Consider the following 14,995-nt stretch of genomic DNA (forward strand, 5'->3'; position numbering starts at 1 on the left):
TTTAATTTTTTTTTTTTAACGTTTATTTATTTTTGGGACAGAGAGAGACAGAGCATGAATGGGGGAGGGGCAGAGGGAGAGGGAGACACAGAATTGGAAACAGGCTCCGGGCTCCGAGCCATCAGCCCAGAGCCTGACGCGGGGCTCGAACTCACGGACCGCGAGATCGTGACCTGGCTGAAGTCGGACGCTTAACCGACTGCGCCACCCAGGCGCCCCAAACACTACTTCTTTACATCTTAACCCAGCATGGCCTAGGCTGGGTTAAGTGATTCAGCTTACAGTTCCCAGCAGCCTGGGCTTTGGTTTTCACAGTGCCCATCATGATTCACTGGGATCACCTATTTAGCATCTGTCCTGATAGCAGGATCTTGCCTACCTCACACACTGCTGTCACCAGGACAAAAGAGTGTTGACAGAGTAGGTGCTGAGTAATCATTGAAGAATGAATGTACAAATAAGTGTGAGAATGAATAGATCGGGAAGTAGGGTTAAACCTGTATAGATGGTGCACTGGCTAGAGGACAATAGCTTTTTGTGTCTAATTCCTTCTTTGCCTTCCCTGCCTCCCTCCCTCTCTTCAAGTTTATTTATTTATTTTTGAGAGAGAGACAGAGAGAGTAAGCAGAGGAGAGGCAGACAGAGGAGGGAGAGAGAATCCCAAGCAGAGGATCCCGATGCAGTTCAAACCCACAAACTGTGAGATCAGGACATGAGCTGAAATCAAGAATCAGACGCTTAACCAACTGAGCCATCCAGGCATCAAGCTTAATTTCTGAGCATGATAAAGGAGATAAAATAAAACCATGAAGGTCAATTTTATTTTTTTATTTTATTTTTTTTTTAAATTTTGTTTTTTCAACATTTATTTATTTATTTTTGGGACAGAGAGAGACAGAGCATGAACGGGGGAGGGGCAGAGAGAGAGAGGGAGACACAGAATCGGAAACAGGCTCCAGGCTCTGAGCCATCAGCCCAGAGCCCGACGCGGGGCTCGAACTCCCGGACCGCGAGATCGTGACCTGGCTGAAGTCGGACGCTTAACCGACTGCGCCACCCAGGCGCCCCTGAAGGTCAATTTTAATTGTTGTTTTGCAAAACTTAGGACCTATTGGGGAAATAAGCAGGAATGCCTTCTATCAGGCCTTCAACGCCAGTCATGTACCAAGAATTAATTAGAAAGAGGTGTCTAATTGTCCCCCAGCCTTCCTTTTGGCCCCTCCTAACACCTGGAATTGAGCCAGTATGGCAGACAGGCGGTCAATGCCTGAGTACAAGAGCCAGACCCAAAGAGAAAGACAACCACACCCCATCATCAGAGCATAAACATGAGGGGGAGTGGGGATATGCAGCCTGAGTTCTAAACTTCAAGTTCATAGCAGAGGGACTACCTACAGCATGTACTTAAGAGTGTGATATGATAACATGAACGCTTTCGGCAGGACTGCTTTCAGATAGATGTATGAAAGTGTTTCTTTACTTGCATTTATGTTCCCATTAAAAAATAAAAGCCAAACTAAAGAAACAGGTGTTGAGTTTTACAAATTACTTATGATAAATGTTTTGGTCCCTGGGTTTCAAAAATCCAGAGGCTCTCTGGAGAAGGTTTCATTTTCCTATGATTTGTTTTTTATTTTAACAGTGCCCACACTGACTCAGTGACATGGTCACAGATTCCTACCTTCTCATTGTCAGCAAAAACACAAACAGGACAAAGGACAGATGTGCTATTCCCTCAGGTCCACAAGCTGATATGATGGTAAACTGTTAGGCAGCTACCACGTGATGGGGCACACCCAGAGCTGGCCAAAGATGACAGTTCCTTGCCCCCCTGCTCCAGTCCACAAAGTGTCCTATGAGGGCACTAATGAAAGACCTAATGACCTGTTCAATGAGGCATAACTACCCAAGCTACAGAAGGGTCAGCTAAATTGGGTCATAAAGAAAAAATTTAACACCCACAGAAATATCTGGATTGCTATCAGGTCTAAAAGTTAGCTTCAGCTGATGATTACAGTAGGAAAAAGTACTTATTTACTGGCTACATTAAGTTTTTTTTTTTTTTTAAGATTTTATTTTATTACTGAGAGAGAGAGAGAGAGAGAGCGCGCGCGCATAGGGGCGGGAGGTGGGACAGAAGGAGAGGGGAGAGAGAGAATCCCAAGCAGGCTCCATGCCCAGCATGGAGCCCAACATGGGGATCGATCTCATGAACCATGAGATCATGACCTGAGCCAAAATCAAGAGTTGGACAATTAACAGACTGAGCCACTCAGGCACCACCCCCTCCATATTAGTTCTTTATTGCTTTTGAAAATCTGGCAAGAACAAGATTATTTTTTTGCTAAGACTACTTTAACAGTGAGTTCCAGGTTGACATCTACCTGAAAATTCCATCCTCAGTCCTCTCTCTTTTGAAGCAACATAATCTAATCCTTCAATTTCACTATAACCTTCATGCAAATATTAACTTCCAATTCCCAGCCTCAACAACTTGTTCCAGCTCTATCTCTACTAAATGTCTAAGTGTCGACTGGAAATCCCCACATAAGTGACCTACCAGCTGCTCCCATCCCAAATTTGTCTTTCCTCTCAAACACAAACCTCCTTCTGCGCACCCCCACCCATTTCAGTGGCACACTATCCAGTCACCAGAGTCCTCTTCTCATTTATTCCCCAATATTTATAAGCACCACAATGAGTCAGGCATTATGCCAGGAGGTGGGACACAGAGCAGTGATCTAGACAGGCAGGCTAGGTTCCTGGAGCTTAGTTTCTATTTCTTGCTACACCCATAGCCGAATACCAAGGACTGATCTGACACAGAAACACAATGAGTGTTCAGAGATCTTTCACTGTAGCAGGCATGTGAACAAAGACTCTGCCTTTACTTTTAAATCACTTAGGTAAAGCATATTTGGCCGTGATGCATGTGAAACAGCCAACTGTAGAGAGGTGTATTACATACTTTGGTTTTACCTAGGGACCAAGAATGCACACTTAATTTACTGAAGTTTTCTAAGTGTTTTCCACCTTCAACATGGAGAAAAGTACTCTTCTCCTGGGAAAACTGGTTTATCTATGACAGTAATAGACACTGGATTTCAGTTTGGGACTTTTTTTTTTTTTTTTTAAGATTTAAAATAATCTCCATACCCAATGTGGGGCTCAAATTCGCAACCCAGAGATCAAGAGGTGCACACTCCACCAACTGAGCCAGCCAGGAGTCCCTTGGGTATAGGGCGTTTGTAGGGCACCCTGGAGCATAGCAACTCAGACTGTCATTCTCTAACTCTGTGTTACATGGCTTCTGGTCACCAAACACTTTAAATATGAAGTGGTTCTCTGGTGACTGGAAATGCCCAAAGCCCTTCACAAACATCTCCTTTTTTTTTTTTTTTTTAAAGTTTATCTATGTATCTATCTATCTACCTACCTACCTACCTACCTATCTAACCCCAAGAAGGCTCCACACTGTCGGAACAGAGCCCAACTTGGGGCTCAATCTCACAATCAATGAGATCATGAATTCAGCCGAAATCAAAAGTTGGACATTAACTGACTAAGCCACCTAGATGCCCCACGTATCTCCTTCTTATATGCAAGAAAACTGCTTATCAACTAGGCCATGACCACACTCAGCTGTGTTTTCTTTTTTTTTTTTTTTAATTTTATTTTTGGGACAGAGAGAGACGGAGCACGAACGGGGGAGGGGCAGAGAGAGAGGGAGACACAGAATCGGAAGCAGGCTCCAGGCTCCGAGCCATCAGCCCAGAGCCTGACGCGGGGCTCGAACTCACGGACCGTGAGATGGTGACCTGGCTGAAGTCGGACGCTCAACCGACTGCGCCACCCAGGCGCCCCTCAGCTGTGTTTTCATTTAACGATCATCTAGCTATTACATGTGAAATCTAAAATAATCTAATCTCAGGACAGTCTTTGTCATACCACCTTTTCTTCTTTTTACCTTTTTTTTGGGGGGGGGGGCAGGGGAGAGGGGAGATGTTTAATGTGTAATGGAGAAGACCAGCTATAAAACACAGCATGTATATGGGATATGCATTCCTGAAAACAGCCATTCATTTTATATTTTAGGATTTTTTGGTTATTATTTAAATGATACACACAATGTCTTGTCTCACTATTGAGACTCTAAGCTCTTTTGGGACCAAGACTGGGTTTTATACGGTTTTAAGAAGAAAACAGGTTCCTCACACTTCAAGGTATTTTGGTAACAACCCCAGAACACTTTGGAAATTACTTAAAGACATTTAAGTGTTCTTTGAATAACAACCTTAGTATATTAGGGTTATTAGCCATTAAAGGAAAAGAGAAACAGAGATAGTTTTAAAAGAATAACCACCATGACCAGAAGCAAGCTCAGGCCTGGAGGAACCAAAACAAGCCATTTAAGCATACTGATTTAATTTTGAAAATAACATCGGATAAGGAATACTATGTTCAATCATTTTCTCCATTGTTCCAAAACATAAGCCACTGGCACAGGATTGTCAACCAATGCAAAAGGCTGAAAAGTAACAGGAAATATGGCTGTCTCTACCACCCCCCCCCCCCTTCTCCCGGACAAACAAAGGATGCCTAAGAAGACAAACATTCTATCTCACATGCTCCCAGAGCTACTCCCAGAGAGGTCTTCCAGAGATGATAACCATTTCCTAGCAGGAACCACCACACCACCAGGCAGAAAACATTAACCACATGGAACATCCTCTAATATACTTTGGAACACTGTGCTACTAAAGCATCCATCAAAACACACTGAAGAGACCCTCAGGCTCAAGACTATCTATCAACAAGCACCAAAAACAACAACAATGAAACAGTCTTAGGCGGTGCCTAATTGGCTCAGAAGGAAGAGCATGTAACCCTTCATCTCAGGGTTGTGAGTCGGAGCCCATGTTGGGTATAGAGATTACTTACAAGTAAAAAATCTTAAAACAACAAAAAAAGTCTTAGAGAACACATAAGATGTACAGTGTACCCTTCATTTATACACATGAAAATTCATTATCTAGGTAACCACACTACTGTTTGGTTCCCTGACACCTGAGACAGGAAACAATAGTGCTGTCCTCTGCCAGTCCTCCTCCCCAGAACTTTAATGCAGTCAGAGAGTATGAAGGGATGAAGGCTTGCAAAAAGAAAGTTCCAAATCATCTTTTACATCAGCAAGAAACTCTTAGGAAGGTTTGTTTTTTATTTATTTTTATTTATTTTTTAATTTTTTAAATGTTTATTTATTATTGACAGAGAGAGACAGAGCATAAGCATGGGAGGGGCAGAGAGAGGAGGAGACACAGAATCTGAAGGAGGCTCCAGGCTCTGAGCTGTTAGCACAGAGCCCAACACGGGGCTCGAACTCACAAACTGTGAGATCATGACGTGAGCTGAAGTCAGACGCTTAACTGACTGAGCCACCCAGGCGCCCCAGGAAGGTTTGTATTTTAAAATATATACTCATCATAGACAATTATTCTGTGTTCTTCTGTTTTTTGGGGTTTTTTTTTTAGATTTGTTTAATATATTGTGATTAAACCGTATTCATAACTTTGTATCCTGATTTTTTCACGTACCCATTCTAACATAAGCATTTTTTATGTTACCACAGTTTTTAAGGGTTGCGTATTTCACTGACTCCATGAACCAGCTTTTTATTTCTCTAGTGTTAGACAACTGTACTATTTTCAATTTATTTTGCTACAAATTATACACATTATGAAATTATGGTCCACAGGTTGTAAGATTTGCCTAACATTATTTTTTTTTAAGATTTTTTAAGAACTATTTTTTTAATCTACTTATTTTGAAAGACAGAGAGGGAGTGAGGTGAGGAGGGGCAGAGAGAGACAGAGAGAGTGAATTCCAAGCAGGCTCTTGCACTGTCAGGGCAGAGCCTGATGCGGGGCTTGATCCCCCAAGCTGTGAGATCATGACCTGAGCTGGATGCTTAACTGAATGAACCACCCAGTCATCCTAAGATTTTATTTTTAAGTAACCTCTCCACCCAATGTGGGGCTGGAACTCACAACCCCGAGATCAAGAGTAACATGCTCTACTCCCAAAAGAACCAGGCAGGTGCCCCAGCATTCTAAGCAAAATGTAATTGTGAAAGTAAATAACAAAAGATTCTGATGTTGCAAAGTGATATGGTAAATCTCAAAGCCAAGTAGAAGCGTTGCAGGTTCTATTTTGGGGTTATCTGTTCTCATGAGAAATTGAGAGCTGACAGTATGAGAGTACCAGTTATCTCCAGCTAGGAAAAAGGACTGCATTCGATACTCCATTCCCATTCCTCACAGCCTTCATTCCTAATCTTTCATGGTAGAGGACGGGTAGAAACCCTTATGGAATAGCTGTGAGAAGTGGCAGGGGAGAGCTATCTCTCCCGCAATTCCTGTCTATCCTGGGTCCCAAAGAATGTGGCATTTTGTCAATGGCTACTCTGAAAACTGTGAGTATCTAGGACAAAGGCACTACTTGCAACTTTCCTTCTAAGAGAAGGATCTAAAGAACAAGTGCTTAAGGACAGAGTTTGAGTGTATTTAAGTAATGCAGGAATATTCATTTCTTCCTTCTGAATGTTTAAACTGTATTATCTAAGTGTTTATTCCCATCCCGTGAGACAGAAATATTTACTTCATTTCTCATTTCTTTTGTCTCAGTTTATACAGATAATACTCGAGTGAGCTCATTCCTGACCTAATGGCTAATTCATAGTAAGTGTTAATGTTGGAAGTCTTAATGCTTTCACATTTTTCTCAGTATCTCTTATCATTCTGATTTTCATGAGCCCACTTTTTAAAAACACCCAACATTTAAATTTTTCAAGTAACTTGGATATTTGGACTCTCTTGGAATACAAAGTTGCCACTTTTTAATTTAAGAAAAATAATGTTCCATTGCTATGTTGTACATGAATTCTCAAAAATAGCAAAATCTGAAATTTTTTCCTAGAAACTGTCCTATTCCAACAGTGAATTTATCCAGGAATTGGACCTCCTACTATAAATATGCCTGAGTGACTTGTCAGACATCAGAAAGGCTCTTCTCCTACTTCTAAGTTAGTGGTCTCCGATTCCTGTGTTTTCTGAACACCAACGTCTGTGTTACAACTTCTTTTATCAGATGGCACTGCATCTCTACTGCATTTCTCCTCTTACTGTATAACCAGAAAATCAGTTCAGTGAAAGTAGATCCTGTTAACATTACTGGTTTATCTGGTATGTTGGCCTGTTAAATACTGCTGATTACTTTATTACAGGTCAGATTTGATAACTGCCCTCAGCTGCCCCAGAAAACAGAGCTGATATTAAGCAATTATTTGTCCGAAGTTTCATTGCTATAGCAACGCAGAAACACTTTAAGAGTCTGTAAGTCCGTCTTTTCGTTTGAAAATCGAAAAGAAAATCAGTGTCTTTCTGATTATACAGAGGAGCTCAAAAAATGTACACCAATCAATGGGGCACACTCACCACATTTACGCAATATCTTCTTCAACTGCGCATTCAAGAAAGTATTTGCACTTACATTCAAAGCATCCCACACAGCATCCAGCTCCACAGATGGTAATTACTCCCTTCCATCTTACCTTGATTTTGGCCTATTAGCCTGTCTTCTACCTGGGCCAGCGCTAAGGTAATTTAAGTTTCTACAAAGAATACAATGATTTTCATAAAGCTTTTCTGACAGGATCTGATTAACAATGCCAATTTTCCGCACAGATTACAAACCCTTCTAATAACACCACATTACATCTCTTGCTATATTTTATACAAAATATTTCCACAGATGAAAAAAAATCAATAAAATGCACAGCCACAACATCACAGATAGGGTCTGGCAGTGATTTATGAACCTAAGACAAAGTTTTGTTTCTTAAACTAATCTGACCTATTAACACCATCATACTTTAAATGTATCTCATCACTCTGAGGGGGAAAGAAAACATACTGCAAAATCGAATATACGTTGATAATTAGTTTCATCAAGCTAGTAAGAAATTGATTTTGATGATTAGAATCAGGGACCATCTTCTAAAAATCACACACTTCTTTTGACCATATTACAAATCTTTATGTCTTTGAAGGGGGAGAAGGGGTGTTATTGCTAATCTTACTACTAGTGGATTCTAGTAATACTTAAAGAAATCATATATCTGAATTTCCCCCTCAAATAAATATAAGTGATCAGACTCAGACCAATCATTCCATAGGAAAAGTAGGACAACCGGGTGCTAAAAGAAAGCCTGACAACAGAATTTTTAACTGTAAAAATGGGGAGTCCAACAGAGCTGTCTGCTGAAAATTTTCATCTCTTGGTCCAGTCTCCATATTCCAAGTCAAAACCCAGTACTTTTTTACATTTTCTGTAAAATGGATGGCCTTAATTAAAAAACTCTTTTGTCTGGGGTGCCTGGGTGGCTCAGTTGGTTAAGTGTCCAACTTCAGCTTAGGTCTTGATCTCGCAGTTTGTGGGTTGGAGCCCCGAGTCAGCTCTGTGCTGACAGCTCAGATCCTGGAGCCTGCTTTGGTTTCTGTGTCTCCCTCTCTCTCTGCCCCTCCCCCACTCGTGTTCTGTCTCTCAAAAATAAACGTTAAAAAAAAAAAGTCTTTTGTTCCCTGGTGCACATAGCTTTTCAGAAGAAAAGGAGTTTGCTTATCAAGAATGAATCTAGCTTCCCCAACACAAAGACAACTGTCTTCTCCATATCTCAATAATGTGTTAAGTGTCTTTTCTAACTTAAATAGCGTTCCCTTCAAATGAAGGGTCATACTCTACAGGCTCTTCCTTCTGAGACCTTTATGCCCCACAGCCTACAAAAGTCTTCTGGGCAGTGCCCCAACTTGGTTCTGGATACTCACAGGGCACCCACTTTCTTCTATAAGATGGTTTATAACCTTTCCTGCTGTCTAGCTAATGCAACTTTAAACTTTTCTATTCTTGTCCCGTTCTTTACCTTTGGCAGCAGAGGGAAGGTAAACTTTTCACACAACCATTCACAAGTCCTGATCTCCCCACCCCCATTTCCTTCCACCTCATTCGTGTGATAACATCTTGATGGGAACACCTTACCTCACCTTTTGTCTCCGCTAGTCCATTTGCTTCCTTCCTGGGCTTCAAAGCTAGGCCAGGGCCATTGAGACCTGGCCAGTGGGCATTTTGTAACTGGCAGAGCCACCTGCACTTTCTGGAGTGTCCTTTCTCCCATCTGCCACCTGAACTCTCTTTCCTTAAAGTATTTACCTTCTACAAGTCCCATCTCACTCTGAAAGACGATGTACCAGCTACCCTATGCGCCCTTTGTCTGAGGCTTCCACACCTCACATCCTCGTCCACAAAGCATCAGTCCTCACACAGGTAGGGTCTGTTCGGCACGAGGCAGGGGATCCTAGGTTTCCGCGTCCGGTAAAGGGATGGGTCATGGCCGAGGTCCCTTCAGGACACAAAATTCTACAATTCTATGACCAAATCTGTAGGTCCTATTTCTGCGGTGGGGAGGACAAACTCCGGGGCGACCCCCGAACTCGGCGATCGCGGTGGCAGTTAGAACTGCCCCCTCCAGCCCAGGCTATGAGCAGCCCCGCCTCCGACCTCGGGCGCCGGGCCGCGGAGGCCCGGTCGACGCCCGCTGGCTGCCGCGCCATGCCCGCGCTCTCCTTCATCCTCACCCGCCGCCGCGGGCCCGCCTCTCACCTGGCATGCTGGCATCGCCCGTCCCGCGCTGTACCAGAGACCATGGGTCCGGACCGGTCTCGACCACCACCCGCCCGCCAAGAGGTAGGCTGGCGGGGACGCGCGGGCCCCGGAATCTAAAGCGCAGCCACCGGGAACGCGCCGCCTGGTTTCTAAGGAACCGGGAGCTCTGGAAAGGGAGGGGCGGGACGGCGAGTAGTCTGCGCATGCTCCTTGACGGGGGTGGGCCTGCGCTGGGAGGGGCCGTGATTGAGGGCTGCGCATGCGCGCATGCTCGCACTTTAGGGGCGGAGGTTAAGTGTCTTAGTTAGCCGAAGGGCTAGGTCCTTTATTTCCGGCGGTGGTGGCTGGTGGGCGAGTGTGTTACTGCGTCTACTTGTTTCGGACCTCCGTCCGGCATCACAAACAACCAGGTTCTGGGAACTGTGGTGGGCCTTGGTTGTTCTGGAATGAAGGAAGGTCTGGTGTTGGACACAACGATCTGTCGTTGCAAGCGGTAGTTCTCTTGAACTCGCCGTACTTCCTGGCCTCCTGACTCCTACTAATGACTCTGTCTTTTCTGTTCTCTGGTTCCTGTTTTCTTTCCTTTCTCTTCCTTTGCGTGTTCTTCGGTTGTTACTTACATGTTAGTGGTCCTACAGTGACCTCAGTGCCCCTGATCTCCTTACTGGAGCCTGTGTCCTCCCAAGTCAATACCGTTTTGTAACAAGACTTCTCTTTAGTTCACCATATTGTCCGCTGGAGTAGTGAAACCTGTAAGCCTTACTGTAAAACAGGCTATGTTGGAAATGTAGGATTAGGGGTTGTTCCTACATGGGGAACCCCTCCCCTGCTTTTCTGACTCCTGGTGAGTCTGGACCCCCACTCAGGTGGTATTAGGAAGGTGTCCCAGCCATGGTTCCAGAGCAACCTGTGACAATAGAATATGTCAGTTGAGCTGAGGCAGTTATTCTCAGAACTGCTGACCAACCGGGTCCAACTGCTTTAGGAGACAGGACTTCCTGCCACTGCTGCCACCTTAGGAGCATGGAAGACTCCCAGAGTGATGAGAAATTGTAACCTCTAACCTCCCTCTTCTGATAGGGTTTTATCCCCTTAATCTTTTCCCCTGGATCCTGAACAGCCATGCAGAATCAAAATGTGCTTGTGCTTGATATTTCTGTTTCTGTCCCAATATTCACCCTAGAACAGGGTTTCTCAACAGTGGCACTGTTGACATTTTGAGCCTGATAATTCTTTGTTGTTGGGAGCTGTCTATTCATTGTAGGATGTTTATAGCATCCCTGGCCTCTACCCAGTAGATGCCACTAGCCTAGCACTCCTCCCAAGTTGTGACTACCAACAATATCTCCAGTCACTGCCAAGTGTTCCCGGGGGGGGGGGGGGGGTAAAATCACTCCCTGTAGAGAACCACTGGAGAGAAATTAATCTACTCTGGCTTTATGGAACCAGGACTTTTGTTCTTAATCTAACATTCCATTCTTCCCTGCACAGTAACTTTTCCCTAAGAGAGTTCTGTCGAGTAAGAGTCTGATAAAATAACCAAGTGAAGCACGCATGTACTGTATCCCTTTCTGTCAAGCCTGCCCTATATGTGCTATAATCCCCTACCTCCATGGGGTAGGATTAATCACATTTTAAGGGTGGGGAAACTGAAGCTGAGAAAGGTTAATTTTCCAGAGTTAGTAAACAGAACTAGGATTTGGAGTATGAGTGCTTTCTCCTCAAACTGCCTGGAAGCTAATTCAATAACCCTCAGAAGAGCTCTGACTACCCAGTGTTTGGGATTAGTGTATTTGGAGTCCATTAAAATCTTACCCTGTGGACAGGAGGACCTGTGGCCACCTTTTGGAAGCTGAATTTGCTCCTTGTTTGTCTTAGATGAAAGCTATCTGGGGGGAGAAAGCTGAAGCCTAAGTTCCTATCCTCTTTGGGCTCTCGCAAACACCTGAAGTCTTGAAGGTTCCTGAAGGGTACCAGGGGCCTGGCAACCTAAGAGGTGGGCTGAGAAGGGGCCAAACTGTCAAAACAGACTGTGCCACACATAGGGTACAAACCCCAATAAGACTCAAAACAGAGACTAGACACTCGTGACTGCTCATGGATGTATATTTTAATAAAAATAATTCTGTCAAAATACAACAGGAGTTTTTTCATTTCTCAAGTACAATTTAATAGGATGTTTTGTGTTAGAATTCTCTCTAAACCCTCCCACAAGTTTCATGCTAATGCCAAGTATCAACTCCCAAGGACAAAGGCAGAACCAGTGTGCACAATGTGGAGGACATCTGTTTCAGCTGTAGTTACTAATGGAGGAAAACCCTATGCAAAGAGGTGGCACCTGAGGCAGCCAGAGTCCATGAACTGGCCACAGGTCCGGTGCACGGGACTGGCAGTCAAGTGGGGGCTCTGCTGCCTGACTGCCACATGCATGCATACCTGAGTTGTGAGCAACCAAAGGAACTTTCAGCGCTGACAATTCTCTGCCTCATCTTCTTTGTGCTTGCTTAAGGGGTAGGAAGGTGCTGGGTGGCTGGGCAGTCCCCACTTCCCCATCTCTTAGTGTCCCTGTTCTGGCAGCCTATCCCCCAGCCACAGACCCATGTGGGTGAGGATCAGAGGTTCTGGCTTTCTTTGCATCATCTGCCAGTGTCTGCTCTGGAAGGTAACATCTGGTGGCACAAGGGGAAAAGGTAAACAGGGAAGGCTGCTCCCCCAGGGCTGGATGACCCAACAGAGCCAGGTCTTCTTCCTGTCCTCTTGGGTCAGGTCCAGCCCTTCACTGGGGCTCCTCCCAGGTGCCTTCCCCACTGTTGGCTCCCAGACAGCAGGCTGGTAGGACTGGGTGTGCATAAGGGGCTCCTCTGGCTGGCAGGCAGCCCTGGACTATCAGCAAGATAGTGGACTCAAGCAGCTTGGTTTTGATCCTCTCCATGGCTTGTGGGGCAAAGGCTTATGTCCCAAAGGTAAGCTGTCCAATTGGGACAGAGAGCCCCTCTGGAGAGGAACAGAGTAAACAACTTGGACTCAGCTGAAACAGAGAGATAAGGCACAGAAAATGGGGAGATGGCCATGGGAACTGAGCGTGAGCCAGGTGGACACTCAACCCCAAGCAGCACACAGCTGTCCCGGGCCCTCTTGGGCCCTCTCTCAGCTGCTCCACAATTCAAGCCCAGCCACCCATCCCCATCCCTGACACACCCCTGAAGATACCAGCTGCTTAGACACTGCTGGGGGCCTCACCAGCCTAAGCCTTTCACTCACCATTTGGCTTCAAGACTAAACAGTGTCGTACAGCCCATGGGGATGAGGTTAGTCCCAGCTCTGCCACTAACCTGCTCTGTGACTTTGGCTAAGTCATTTAATCTCCCAGGCCTGTTTCCTTATTAAACGAGAGGACTGGTGGAGTAGATGGTCTCTGAACCCCATTCCAGCTAAAAAAAGCCTCTGGTTTTAATGCCCAATCCTGCTCAGCTCTGATCATTTTAACACCTTGATGTTTTTAACCTCTGCATTTGGGAGCTAGCCATCCCCAGCCTCGCACAGGATGAGTTTTCCTTTACAGACATGACAACACCTCTCCAACAGGCCATGGTCTGTGGGGTGCCAGCCAAGGCCCTGGTGGGGACCAAGAAAAAGCAGCAGCTTATAGGATCATGCCCCAAGGCAGAACTCAGGGAAAGCACAGGGCCAGGGCCCTTACCCCCATCACGAGCAGTTGGTCCAACTGAGTCACATTTCTTGTCCAGCTATGGGCGTGACAGGCAATGAATCTCAGGCTGTACCAACCATCCCTATGTCTGCTGCCAGAGAGCAGGAGCTTATCTAGCCTTTTCCCAGGCAAGGACTCAAAGTTCAATTTCTGGCCTTGCCCCTTGGCAAGGGCTACCTGTGCACTCCCTCTCACTATGAAGCAGGTAGGGAAAGCCCAGCCCCTCCTGGTGCTCCTCTGGGTAGGCCTCCTCCTTTTCTTCCTCCTAGGCAGTCAATCCTCTCCACTGATGGCTTGCTCAAGTCCCAAAAGTCATCTCAGCCCTTCCTCTCCTGATTCCCTGATGGCAGTACCGGGACTGTTTCTACCCCACCAGCTGTGAAGATCCATCTGAAACGGCTGGTAGGACATTTGTAGAGCCCATGAGGTCCCTTCCTCTGGCCAACAAATACTCATAATAGTCTTTTCTAAGAGTGGCTGGGACCAAGCTGCAGGGAGCTGCCTGGCACAGCTGCAGTGAAGCCTGGCTTAGTAGGTCAAGAGTTCCATCCACTCCAGCAACTGGTGGCCCAAGTATCTGCCTCCACAAGGTCCTAGCTTCACAACAGAAAGCATGGATTCCATCAGAGCTGTGCAGAGATGGTGAAGATCCAGGCAGAAAGAAGGCAGTCCCTGTACTCAAGGGCCTCTGTCCTGGAAGGGAGACATCCTCCCCGCAGCCTGACACACAGCAGCTCTCGAGTCAAAGGCAGGTAGTTTCCAGGCAATCAATTTAGAGTAAATGAATTATTTGGCCATCTTAACAAGGGAAAACAGGATGCTGAGTGGGGGGAGAAAGGGAGGGGCAAGGTAGGCAGTGAGAGGCAGGGTAGAACGGTAGATAGCGTGCTGGCCAAGGACCCTCTACTCCCTTGCTTTGCTGTGTAGCCCTGGGCCAACCAACTCATTCCTTCTCTGAAGCCTCAGCCCTATAGTTGTCCACCCAGCCCAACTCTCAGGGGCCTAGGGACCCACACCTTTCGGATGCTGCAAACCTGCCCACTAAGTGGCCCCCCAAAGCCTACTGGGCTTCCAGGAGCTGCAGCTGGGCCTGTGGCTCAACAAAGGGGAAGCCTGAAATAAACAAATCACTTGGCTGAGGTGACAGAGATGATTCTTTTTTAATGAGTTGGTCTCAAATAAAAACATATGGTGTCCGGACAGCCTCACCCAAGAGGTGCTGGATCACTAACACTACGATAAATACTGTGTCTTTTTTTAATATATATATTTATATATATAATCTCATTTTTTTTTTTACTTATGAAAATAGTAAGCTATCACCAACTTGGATAGGCTTCATCACTAAATGAGCAGAAACCAGCTCAGCACAAGCTCTCCAGAGATAAATACTGGTGGCTCAGTCAGGAGGAAAAAAACAAAAAGATTTAAAAAACCCCAACCCCTCCTCAAAACAAAACCCCCCTTTCAAACTAGAAGGCGCTACATGAGAGTAACCAGCCAATACTGTGTCAGAGGCTGCTGCACGCGAAGACAGAGACTGAGGGCTGGCGGGGGGGGGGGGGGGGG

General features: G+C 45.5%; 1 protein-coding gene across 2 annotated transcripts in view; it reads right to left on the reverse strand.

The window, feature by feature from the left end:
- Positions 1-9,937, reverse strand: part of GFOD2 (Gfo/Idh/MocA-like oxidoreductase domain containing 2) — a 33,792-nt gene extending 23,855 nt beyond the window's left edge. Inside the window, exon 1 of one of the 2 annotated variants that reach the window (XM_040498389.1) lies at positions 9,715-9,937. In XM_040498389.1, the coding sequence (XP_040354323.1) occupies positions 9,715-9,922 (208 nt within the window). In that variant the 5' untranslated portion in view covers positions 9,923-9,937. The remainder of the gene's footprint in view (positions 1-9,714) is intronic. The other variant, XM_040498388.1, reaches the window with a different exon arrangement.
- Positions 9,938-14,995: the final 5,058 nt, after the last annotated feature.

The sequence above is a fragment of the Herpailurus yagouaroundi genome, unplaced genomic scaffold (genome assembly GCF_014898765.1).
Source record: "Herpailurus yagouaroundi ecotype Mexico unplaced genomic scaffold, PumYag 190, whole genome shotgun sequence".
In the NCBI taxonomy this organism is placed as follows: Eukaryota; Metazoa; Chordata; class Mammalia; order Carnivora; family Felidae; genus Herpailurus; species Herpailurus yagouaroundi.